Source organism: Pavona decussata, unplaced genomic scaffold (genome assembly GCF_977016875.1).
Source record: "Pavona decussata unplaced genomic scaffold, jaPavDecu1.1 SCAFFOLD_124, whole genome shotgun sequence".
In the NCBI taxonomy this organism is placed as follows: Eukaryota; Metazoa; Cnidaria; class Anthozoa; order Scleractinia; family Agariciidae; genus Pavona; species Pavona decussata.
The window spans coordinates 448,487-460,552 of NW_028145538.1; the positions used below are offsets into that span (position 1 = coordinate 448,487).

General features: G+C 39.3%; 1 protein-coding gene across 1 annotated transcript; it reads right to left on the bottom strand.

The window, feature by feature from the left end:
• LOC146469331 (S-formylglutathione hydrolase-like) lies at positions 1-9,960 on the bottom strand. Its single transcript, XM_085123359.1, has 11 exons — positions 9,953-9,960; positions 9,752-9,881; positions 9,184-9,272; positions 8,536-8,634; positions 7,567-7,691; positions 6,126-6,190; positions 5,318-5,372; positions 4,792-4,890; positions 3,262-3,327; positions 2,422-2,520; positions 1-173 (listed from the first exon to the last, which is right to left on the bottom strand). The coding sequence occupies exons 2-11, from the start codon at positions 9,817-9,819 to the stop codon at positions 93-95; spliced, it is 846 nt and encodes a 281-aa protein (XP_084979485.1). The 5' UTR covers positions 9,820-9,881; positions 9,953-9,960; the 3' UTR covers positions 1-92.
• Positions 9,961-12,066: the final 2,106 nt, after the last annotated feature.

The window sequence follows — 12,066 nt, forward strand, 5'->3', positions numbered from 1 at the left end:
CCCAGTTTTAACAAATTTTATTTTGCTTTATTTCTAATTTAGTCGTGTCATTGCTAAAAAATACTTTTTTTCTTGGGTCTTCAGCGTGGTGCTTAAGCTTTCAGGTATCGTGCGTGATGCTTGATATGATCCTCCACAAAAGAAGAAATGAAATAGTAACTGTGATCGTAGCCCTGTGGAATGAAATAAAAAGGCATCAGAACGGCAGATTCTGATTGGACAGCATCCCGAGGTCACGCAACTTAAAGCAGACTCATGAGCACAACACACTAGTCACGCCAACACACATAAAAAGTAAGGTACAGTTGCCATTAATATATCAGTCCAGGGTCCAGTTGTTCAAAGGCCGGATAACTTTATCCAGTGGATAAGTCGCTATCCGTCAGTTCCAACCTGTGCAAAGATTTCAGTATTTCCTCTTGTACAAGCGAATATGCACACTCTTACCACAGTTAAGTTTGGGAGTGTACGAAAACCTTGGAAAAGGTTTTACGTGAAGTATATTTTAGACCCTGAATAGTGCCTTATCCAGCGGATAAAGTTATCCGGCCTTTGAACAACTGGGGCCAGGCTTTTGCAAAGTCAGTTTCTTGAAGTGGACAGTTATTAGGGACCTTAAGATCTACGACGGCGACGCGGATAAGGACGGCACAAAACAATGGCTCTGCACGTGCGTTATGAATTTTGGTGCAATTCTTTGTCGTCTTCTGCAAAACAACAACGTGAAATGACCAAATCCACGGTTTTATGGAAAACGTGAGCACACCACGATGAATTTCTCATTTCCTGTGTTAAACTTCAACGCCGTTCCTACCAATTCAGTTCCAAGATAGTTCGGCTGCATTGTAAAAGTTGAACAAAATGGAAGAATCACTAAGAAGTTCAATCAACGCAAACTCGCATTTTCAAGTGGCGTTTTTGTTGGCATTGCGATCTTGGATCTTAAGGTCCCTATTATAAAGAATGCAACCTCCAAGCATTTATCCACCTTTGTACTGAATTTTATATAGCTCTATTGTAGGTATAGCAACGCTAACTGGGCTACGTACCCCTTTAGATTAGCTCAACATGTTTCCCATTTCTTATTCCCTTCATCAAGGCTCCATTTCCAGCTTTACAAAAGAAATGGTCGGCGCTAAAACCACAGAGGAACAGAAACCGGATCCGATCAAGCAGAGAGGCGGTGCAGGAACGGCCTAACTTCCGTCCACCCAATACTCCCAATCACACTACAGACCACCTTTATCACTCAAACCTTCGGGAAAGTCTCTTAAACCTGACAATCTGAGCTGACACAGCAAGGGACCTTATGTAACTGACCATCGATAGGAAGTGAAAAAGGGCACAGTGGCACCTTTTCTATTAAATGTTAACGCCCCTAACATGGAACCTCACCTCTCTAATAAATAGATCAAACCTTACATCTGTCACTCACTGCAACTTATCAGTCTTGCAGTGACGCAAAACGCGAAAGACTTACGTTTGCGAGTTTCTACCTTTCAAGGGCACACAACGATTCATTTCGGTGGATATCAGTTCGGATGGCCTGAATCGCCTCAGAACTTGGATTTAGTGGTATATTTTTTGGCAAAATGTCAGCTCAACTATTTCGTAACACGTACACTACAAAACTAATCCCTTTCGAAGGGGCAAATATGTCGCTAAAGATGCGAAAAAAAAAACCGCCAGCTTGCATTTTCGTGAAACCAATAACCGCTCGTAAATTCAGGGAATAAATTCCGTTTCCTAAAACTTTCTGCAACTTCAATTTTTTAGGTAAAGCATGCGAACAGATCAATCTGTATTATATTACACAACTATGTCTTTAAAAGGGCAGAAAACGATCTGGGAACACAGGAGACAACATATTAAATACTTTTGCTTCAATTTTCTCCCTGGGTACTTGACCTTTCTCAACATTGCGAGATAAGTTGCAACGTCTAGCATGTACTTTTCCAGTACTCTCGTAGTAATGCGTTCGTCAGCATTCTTTTCGATTTCGAGTGAGTTTGCCCCGAACAACATAGCCTGCAGTTCCCTTCTCGCCGTCAGAGACCTCTGCTAGCAGGGAAAGCCTGCAGAACAGTCGTTATAATTTTTTTGCGTTTTTCAGGTCAGGTGAGTGTGGATTGCGAGTCACGCGCGACGAGAGGGGGCGCCAAAAAAAAAAAAAATAGGCGCTCGCCTCGTGCTTGCCTCCGTTCGCCTGAAAAACGTAGAAAATAACGCCTTTTCTGCAGGCTATGTATAACAACTCCTGTTTTAGTGCGGACATTCCGATTGGTCGATGAGAAACCAAGATATACGGCGATAGAATAACATAGCATTACAGTGCAAATTGAGTGTTAACTCTCCATCCTTCATTTGGTGTTCATATTTAGACTTGAATGCAATAAAAAAGAGTTTGAATGTGAGTTATACCCCCTGCATTCGTAAGGTGACAGGTACGTTCTTTGATCTGCAGGCCTGTACGAAGTTTTCAGGAAGCAGTTGAGATGGGTAGAATTGATCGTCGGTACCCTGTAATTGTACAAATTTCCAGCATTATGGTAAAATAACGAAAATGTTCATTATTGTTGGCCATTTCATCGCTGTTTGTACGAGAAAAAAAATCGTTTGTTAGATAAAAGCTCTCAAATAAGACGCGAAGTGATCGTAAAACTTACTGTTCGAGTCACAAGGCGTATCAAGTAGTTACAAACCATCACCGGCGAGACCTTCGGGAACGTAAGCAACAACGACGGCAACCGCAACGAGAATACCTCTGAACAATACGTTTGATGAACAAAGCAATCGCTTTGCACATGCGTTATATATTTTGGTACATTTTTCCTGGTCCTCAATCTGCCACATAACAACGTGAAATGACCAAATTCAAGGTTTTTACGCGAACGTGAGCCCACAAGGGTAGATTTTTCATTCTCTTACTATTAAAAACGCCATTCCTACCAATCTAATTTGTCCTCTTTACACAAGTTGGACGAGTTGGAAAAATCGCGAAGTACTTCAAATAACGTTTTCGTTGGCATTGCCGTCGTTGTTGCCTATCAAGGTTCCCTATTAAAAAGACTTAATAGATACACACCGCCAAAACGACACTTTTAAGCGGTTTCACACAGATGGTCAAAAGACGTTTACTTGCAAGTTGTTGCGTCTCGAGTAATTTCAAGTGGTTTCCAAAGTTACAGGACACTACAAATCGCTGTTTGTTGTAATGCAATGTCAAAATATCGTTCTTAAGTTGTTACAACAGTGTCACACCTGATCAATAAGTATATCCGGTATTGGTCCATCATAGTTTTTCACCAGCTCAGTTGCATCATACTCCTGGCAAGTGGAAGGTAAGGAAAATGAGGGCAGTCAATTGCTTTGTTCTTAGCCTGGGGGGAGGGGGAGGGGGGAGGGGAAAGGGGTTGCTCCCCTGTACAAGCTATATAGGTATGTGCGGCCAGAATAGAGCTTGGTTTTTGAGCCGTTTTGGTCTTTAATAGGGTATAGAGTTTAACCATTTTGGTCTGAAAGTCTGGATAAGAGTATGGATTTTACAGGGAGGAGTATGCTTTCTAGAAACCAGGTCTAAAATTGGGAATGAATTTTAGAGGCCAGGGCCCAGTTGTTTAAAGTCTGATTAAGCTCATCCTGGATTAACCTGAACTTACCAACAAAGATTTTTCGAAAGATTTTTGTCGTTCAGTTTTGACTTACCCTTTTCTTTGCCTTTAGCTTAAAATTTGCTATCTAAGACATTTTTAACAAGCGAAATGAAAACCTGGGTTAACTTTTAATCGGGGATTAGCGTTAATCGGCTTTTGAACAACCGGACCCAGGGGCCCGTTTTCTCGAAAGTCCCGGTAACTTACCGGGCCCGGTAAGTGTCTTTGGTGATAAATGTTTCTTAACAGAAGTCAATTTTTGTTCGCTTTGAATACTAAATTTTTAAATCCTGTAATTCTATGAAAACATTGGCCAAGAACCATGTCTGTAATCACTGTGTAATCGGCGAAAAAACATTTAAAAATAAACTTATCGGGCCCGGTAAGTTACCGGGACTTTCGAGAAACGGGCCCCAGGTCTGAAAAAAGGTACCGAAACATTTATACATATTTTGGTCTGAAATAGGGTTAGGGTTTGACCCACCCCCTGGAGTTCTTGGATATAGACAATGCATAGATGACACAGTCTGTGGATTTGTCTTACTGTGCAACTGTTTGCCTGCTCTGAATTGTGTGCAAGCAAGGAGTGTCAAAGGGCAAAAATTTAACTTAGCTCACAACAACGCACACGGTTCCCAAGAAACCTCTGGTACCTGGGCAGTGAGGCCTTAAAGAGGTACACTATGGATTGTAGAAGTCTCCTATGTACAGGGATGTTCCTTGGGTCACCACTCAACACACAATACATACTCAGAAGGAGTAACACTTTACGACCGAAAGAACCATTGCATGGCGACAAGCCCTGAAAATGGCATAAAATTGCATCTTCATCTTTAGGTCAGAAATAGAATGAAGAGGGATTATGCCATTAATTTTAGTAGACTCCTAAAGAGCTGTTCCTTGGGTTGTCACAGAACTCCAGAGTGAGTGCTGCCTTTTGACCCTAAGAACAACAGCAAGGAGACAAATCGTCCAAACGGCATGAAAATATTGAATATTTGACTCAGAAATGGCGTTGACGTTTAGAACCTCTGGTGCAAACCGCTACCAAAATTTCAACGTGCACATAAATTACCCGTCCCCCACCCCCTCCCCCTGCGGCACATCATTTGGTGGGCAAAATAAAAAGCTTGTTTACCTTCCATGTTTCCTTATTGCTTCCCATATATCCAGTAAAGGCTTTCTCTCCCCAGGGACATTGTACTGGGTTACAGATTGGAGCAAAGGCTGACACTGACTGTAGAGAGTGAAAGAAACATAAGAATCAGCATATTTATGTACAAAAAATGGAAGAGCTCCCCACAAACCTGTCCACCAACTGTCGGTAAACTGTTGATCGACAAAGGGCCAACAGTCAACCTATAAATGGCCAATCGTTTACTGCACTAATAGATGGCCAACATCTGGCCAAAGGACTGCCAACAGTGTAAGCTTGCAAGCCTCTGTGCTCCTGCTCTCCATTTCCACTGACTGATCATTGTTGTGGGTTTATGTCATGGCTCAGTCAAGGCTTGTGGTGAGGATTTCCCAGTCATGGGAGTGGTAATCATCTACTGTAGATGCTAGCTGTCATGTGCTCCAAGGTACCCAACCTCCATTTAGCGATGCAGTTATTAAAAGGTTATCATTATATTATAGTATTACTTCATTTAATTAATTCTCACCTTATAGAACCCAGGATTTTTAAGGAAACAAACTAAAGCTCCATGACCACCCATGCTGGAGAAAAAAAAGGAAGTGACAATAACAAAAATAACTTTACAATTGAACCAACAGGACCAGTCCTGTCTTATACTTTTCATTCAAAAACAATTCAGCTAGACTAACCCCACACCATTACTACAGCCACCTTGTTATTTTAACCACTTTCTCTTCACCTGAAGCCTTTCCCTATCTATGCCAGCCCCAGTGGTCATATTAATTTTAGATTGTAGTTTATTAATTAGTAACCAAAAGATGTCTAATTGAAAAAAAAAACACTCAAGCGTGTAACTGAATAGCCCATTTCTGAGTTGCTTTAAACCTCATTGTAAAAGCGAGGCTAAGTGCAAAGTTTTTATTATGACAATTAGTTTTCAGTCATATCCAAACAAAACTCATTCTCATATGAAAAGCTTCGCACTTAGCCTCGCTTTCATAACGAGGTTCACAACAACTCGAAAATGGCCTATTGGATGACCCTTGCTTTACTGGGACCCTATCAGTAAAGTCACACTTATAATGCAAGATCCTAAATTGACTACTAGTAAGTTACGACTGCAAGCCAAAGAGTCTTCATTTAACATTCAAGTACATTATATTGTTTCATTTCAAAACTATTCCCATGTTGAGTAACATAGTACACATTTAGCAATGTTTTTTTTTTTATTATTTTTAACATCACCACAAAGATGACTGAATGTGAAAAAACGTTAGGTGCTCTATTACTTAATTTAGTTTCTATGTTTTTTCGCCTTTTAAAAGCTTTCTCACCTGTGTCCAAACACTGACTGCTTGTCTTGCTCAACTGGAAAGTTACTTTGGATTAAGGCTGGGAGCTAAAGGGTGTACATGCACAAATATGTCAGGAAACAATAAATTATTAAAAATGATATTGTGGAAGATTCAGTTATGATATAGGAGAAGGACCCCATGATTTGGACAATTTTCATCTTAATTGAAAACAGTGTTTTGTTTAAATAACAAAGACTATCAATGTACCTATTATTTACCTGAATTATTTTCATGGTGACTCGAAGACTGTGGTACAACAAGAAGCATAGGGCCTTTGACCTTAATCCCAGCAGGGCAAAGGAAGGAAGAGGGCCAACTGAGTTGGCAAGTATTCAAACTTTGCCCAGCCTCAAACCTGATTGGGAGGACCAAACCTGTCAGACTGACAGACTGACCGACAGAATTTAGCATAATAAAAGGTTAATTAAAAGCTTTTCAACAGTCATCTCTCCCTCTAGACTTGCGCAACTAGACAATGTGATCTGCTTCATCTACCTACCGTAAGTACAGAAATTGCCAAGAGATCCTTTTACTATCATGGATGCATAGTTTTTAATAATTTTTATTATATAGTCCATTACTTTTATTAACACATTGTCTATAGTTTTTATAATATATTGTAAATAGTTTTTCTTACTTTTTATAGTATATGTACATTGTAATTAGTGTATTTAGTTCTCATGGCTCCTATTGATAGCACGGTGCTTTTAAGCACCTGAAAGCTAAGGACTACCCTGAGCTTTATGACTAAATAAAGGTGTCTGTCTGTCTGTCTGTCTTACCTGCCAAGGTTAATCTACCCAGCTTGTATTATATTTAATAGCTCTTGGAATCAGTGAGATAATTGAGCTGTTCAGCCATGACAAGGCAACACCCCAACAATGAAGACTCAGGTTCAAAAGTAATGTACAGTTAAACACAAACTAAGGATTTATTTGCTGGCTAATAAGGAGAGGAGATGGCAAAAGCGATGCAAAGCATTTTTGGGGAGACTGTGAGATCATGGAGTTAACTGGGTCAGATTATTTTATCATAGTTAAGTCAATACGGTGAATAATTTAATATTACTCCAGCTAAGTCAAACATTTTGGTTACATGAATATTTGGTTTTATCAACACCTAAGGTAATTTGGCCACTGTGAAACTGAAGATTTGAGTGCTGATGTTTCAAGCAGTAGCCCTTTGTCACTTTTGCTCTGACAAAGGGGTAATGCTCAATTCAGATGACAAATCCACTCATTTGTTTCTACTCCCCCACCAACACAGCACCACAGTTTCTTTAAAACCTAATCCTCGTATCTATTTTGGTTACATGGACAGCTTTGTGATTTTCTTGCATTTAAGTAAACAGGATTCAAAGCTGTTTTCTACTGGTAGCCAAACTAGTGTGTATCCCTGGATCGGTTAAAGAAGCTGTTACCTCTTTTGTGACATAAGAAAACATTCTATAATTTGTTTTCCACTTCTCCTCGGTTGCATCAATATAAAACCCAGCACCAGTTCCAAAGTCATAGCTATCATCTTCACCCTCAATACCACATGACCCTACAAATAATGACAAAGAATAAAATTAATACTGTAAATGCTCGAATTAGCGCCCGGGGCGCTTCTTTAATTTTCTAAGGCGAGACGGGGGCGCTTATTTGAAGGGGGGCGCTTATTTCGTTTATCAATTTTTAGCCTCAAAATGACACTATCTTCATTTCTATTTAAAAACAAACTGCAACATAAAAATTCAAAAATCTTATAGAAAACTACTTTTTGCGAACTCGAAACATTCTTAAGACTTTTTCATCAAAAAGGGGGGCGGGGCGCTTATTACAACTTTTGAGCCTTAGGAGGGGCGCTAATTCGAAGCGCTGGGCGCTAATTTGAGCATTTACGGTATGTAAAAATATAATTGCACCAGCTCATCTTTCAATCTTTGGCCTAAAATTTTCTTACTAATGTAGTTGCTTGTTAAAAGGCAAAGCATAACACTTGCTAAGTATATCTCATTCTCTTATTCTTTCTCTATTTAATTTTCCATAACATGGAGGATTATATACACTAATCTCCCCTAACTAGGATGCTAGTCCATTGCAGTGTTACCCATCAGGATTTTGCAAGGTTTGTACAACTAGTGGTCACCTGCAGGGCCCATTTAAGCACCCATCTAGAAACAAGGCGGAGAAAAGGTCTTGTTAAGGGACATATACAAACCACTCAATTCCCAGTCGCCTTCTCAAATTTTCAAGTTAATTTACTTTTATGAAAAATAACAAAAATCAGACAAAATGCAATTTCTTAAGCATACATCTAATTAATATAACAACTGTGACAAGCCTGACAAGGCTCAAACCATGGACCTTAAGAGCATTACTTTAACTTTCCTACTAAATTAACTTACGAGGGCTTGTATCTGGAGCCACAATCAGAATGCCTTGTTCAGCAGCAGTACGCTGTGCACCAGCCTTAGTGATGAAGTTTTGTTCTGTGCAGGTAAGGCCTAAAATGACATAAAATAATTTAAATTATTAAAATACAAATCTCAATCAAAATCATTAGCAAGACTGAGGTGACGATAATGGGGGCCCACTTTTAACATAGTCACAAGAATAGGGTCATATTTTCAACACAACTTGCTTGTTGGAAAGATAAATCTCCTACATGTGTCAAGTCATTTTAGGAACTTAGACCCAGTTAAAGGTATTTACAAAGTGGATACATACATTGTAAACCCAACTAAAGTGTACATCGATAAGAGACTTGACTATATAAAAGCGACAAAGGTATTTAACTATATCATACCTTTCAGGAGTTAAGATTCATGGGTTTAAAACCACTAATTTACAAAGTGCTAGCATCAACCTACCACCCATCCCCTGGTCCCCTCCACTAGTCTCTTTACATTCTCAACAATAAACCAGTCAGCAAAATATTATTTTTGATAATTGAAGAAAGGGTATAACGAAAAAATGTTGCAAATATGCAAGGTTATTTCAAATTTCCGGCTAGCAGCACTACTACCATGGCTGAGTTATTCAACAGCACTTGCCTGATAGCCAATACAGAACAGGAACTTTCTCCGTTGCTGCATGAGGGGGTACATAGACTGCAAAATTCATGTCACACTTCAGTTCTGAACTAAGGACAAGAGTAAAATACAAAATGTTTGGTAAACTGCAGTAAACTAATAATATTATTGGATTTATGGGTTTAGTTGCTTGTAGCGGTTTGAGGCAAGATTCACTAGCAAGTATACCTCCCCCCACCCTCCACATCCAAAATTTTGTTCAAAGAAATAATAGAAGTATTTTTTTTTTTCTTTTGAGAAAATAAATTGCAAGAAACCAAAGAAATGCTCAATTCTGCTGGAGTGTGAGTGAATGAAGAGAGGTTCCATTTTATTATCTAAAAATCTTACCCTCAAAACCCATGAGGCTAATGCGGTCGCTAATTGAGTTTTTTTGATGGCTGGCCCCTCTCCCCCAACCGCCCCAAGTCACTGCCCTCACCTTTCTGTCTATAAGCTCTGCGCGAAGGTTTCGATCCCCAAAGGATAGAAAGCAGTGGAATCCTACGAAAAATACAGCAAAGATCGCACAAGAACATAAAGAACAAACCTGTGATGCTTGAAAACCTTCTGGAAACCACCAAAGCATTTTGCACTCGAGATTTCCTGCAACGCCATCTTGGTTCGGCTAGCGAGGGTCCTGCGGGTTATATACACGAATTTTGCGATGACAGGGAAACCTTGAACAGAGAAGAATCCTCAGTTAAGAGTATCCTTAATACCGAAGAGGAAAATTGCAAAGAAAACTCACACAGTTTATGGAGCAGGGATGTCATTTACTAGTGCCAGTCCTAAAAATCAACGATCCGCCAAAGTGGGGATACCTCTGTGGGGAGCTGGGGGTGGGAAAGGGGCGTCGTCGCTCCCTCGCTCCTCGCTCCCCTCGCGCGTCGCACGCGCTCCCGACTCCCCCTCTCCTGATCCCTTCCCCTTTCTCCCCTTTCTTGAGTATTGTCCTGCTGAGGCCCGTTGTTTTACGTTTTCCATTTTTCCTTTTTTTTTTTTTTTTTACACCATTTGTGCTCGCACACCCACAGCCCAAGAGAAAGAGCCGCATCTGTTTCAAAACTTGTACTCTAAATTTGGCAAAACCCCAGCGACAAGACGTTGAGAGATGCCGGATCTTTTACAGACCTGGATAAGTAAAATACTTTAGATAATAAAGTAAAAACGCCAAGGCTGATCCTCAGTGCAGTAAAAAGAAACGGCCAAAAGAAAAATTTGGGGCAATTTTTATGCATATATTTCTTTTGCATCTTCTTTTACTGCCGTACTAGATCAGTCTCAGTGCCGTCCGTGATAATTTCAGTTTTCACACCAGTTTCGTCCATGGCCACCATTTAATTTTCTTAATTTGAGTTCCTTCGCTTCCGTTAATACTAGTGGGATATGAAACAGCGGCTTTCTAGAAGGAAGTGCATCAAGGAGAAATTAAATATCACACAGTTAAACGCTCAAAAGAAGAAATAGCATCCGCGTACCGAAATGCCGTTTGTTGATGACATGAGTCAAAGTCCAATCACTTTAGCAATGCAATATGAATTCTACTTTAAATTCAAAATTACAATCTCTTACACAGTACTGTAATACATAGACTAGCCTACAGGCTCACAGTAACCATGAAGAACATAATACTTGTGGCTACAGCTGTTAATAAACTTGTGCATCGGTGATCGATCAGAGGTTGCAATTTCTCGTATTCAGGGAAACTCTACAGAATAATCATGGCCATAGCCAGAAGTGGGGAGGGATTGGGAGATGAATAAATTGTTAGTCGAAGGAACTGGGGGGGAGGGATTGGTGTTTATACTGTCCTATACTGGAAGAGTCAAGAAAGTTGGTTGTGAATCAGGCAGAAAAGCATCTCCATCCGCCAATTTCCTCCTCTCTTTACTTTACTTTACTTTACTTTACTCTACTTTACTTTACTTTACTCTACTTTACTTTACTTTACTTTACTTTACTTTACTTTACTTTACTTTACTTTACTTTACTCTACTTTACTTTACTTTACTTCACTTCACTTTACTTTACTTTACTTTACTTTACTTTACTTTACTTTACTTTACTTTACTTTACCTTACCTTTCTTCACTTTACTTTACTTTACTTTACTTTACTTTACTTTACTTTACTTTACTCTACTTTACTTTACTTTACTTTACTTTACTTTACTTTACCTTACCTTTCTTTACTTTACTTTACTTTACTTTACTTTACTTTACTTTACTTTACTTTACTTTACTTTACTTTACTTTACTTTACTTTACTTTACTTTACTTTACTTTACTTTATTTTACTTTACTTTACTTTTGAAGTACAGCACACTAAACAGTTTACTTTTTCTCGAATTTCTTACTTTCTTCGTCAATTATGTCATGTATAATTCTGTCCATGAAGTCATTCTTTTCAAACCCTTTTTTACGCCTGTCCACAATAAGACGGGTCGACCTTCGACAAAATTTCGTTAGCCTCCGTTTTCCAGGAAGGAAACATGCCTGTGCTTTCAAATGAAACTTGGATGAGTGTGATTGGTTTTGCGTCCGGCGTTGCGTGCCAAGCATAGCAAAAAAAATACTTCAATCCTTGCTAATCCCCTAAGCTCTCAATAAAAAATAAATAAAACTTTAGAGGCGTTTGCTCTTGCAAATGACGATAACCTTTCCCACGCTAAGTTATCATTTGTTAATGACCTGATAATTACACAGACGCTCCAAAAACAGACTGATACGCGTTCATGACAAACTGCAATGTGTAGTGTGTGGTCTAAATTTGACATGTAGACAAAAATTAAAGGAAGGGATTAAATGGAGTTAACCGTAATAGCCAAAAATTTAACCTTCAACCGTCAAAGAAATCAGTTATT

Excerpts from the sequence above, each read along its gene's own strand:
- LOC146469331 (XM_085123359.1), bottom strand. The coding sequence starts at position 9,819 with ATGGCGTTGCAGGAAATCTCGAGTGCAAAATGCTTTGGTGGTTTCCAG. Across the intron at positions 9,273-9,751 it reads AAGGTTTTCAAGCATCACAG|TTCAGAACTGAAGTGTGACA; the intron begins GTTTGTTCTTTA and ends TCTTGTCCTTAG. Across the intron at positions 2,521-3,261 it reads CGGATATACTTATTGATCAG|GGTACCGACGATCAATTCTA; the intron begins GTGTGACACTGT and ends GTACAATTACAG.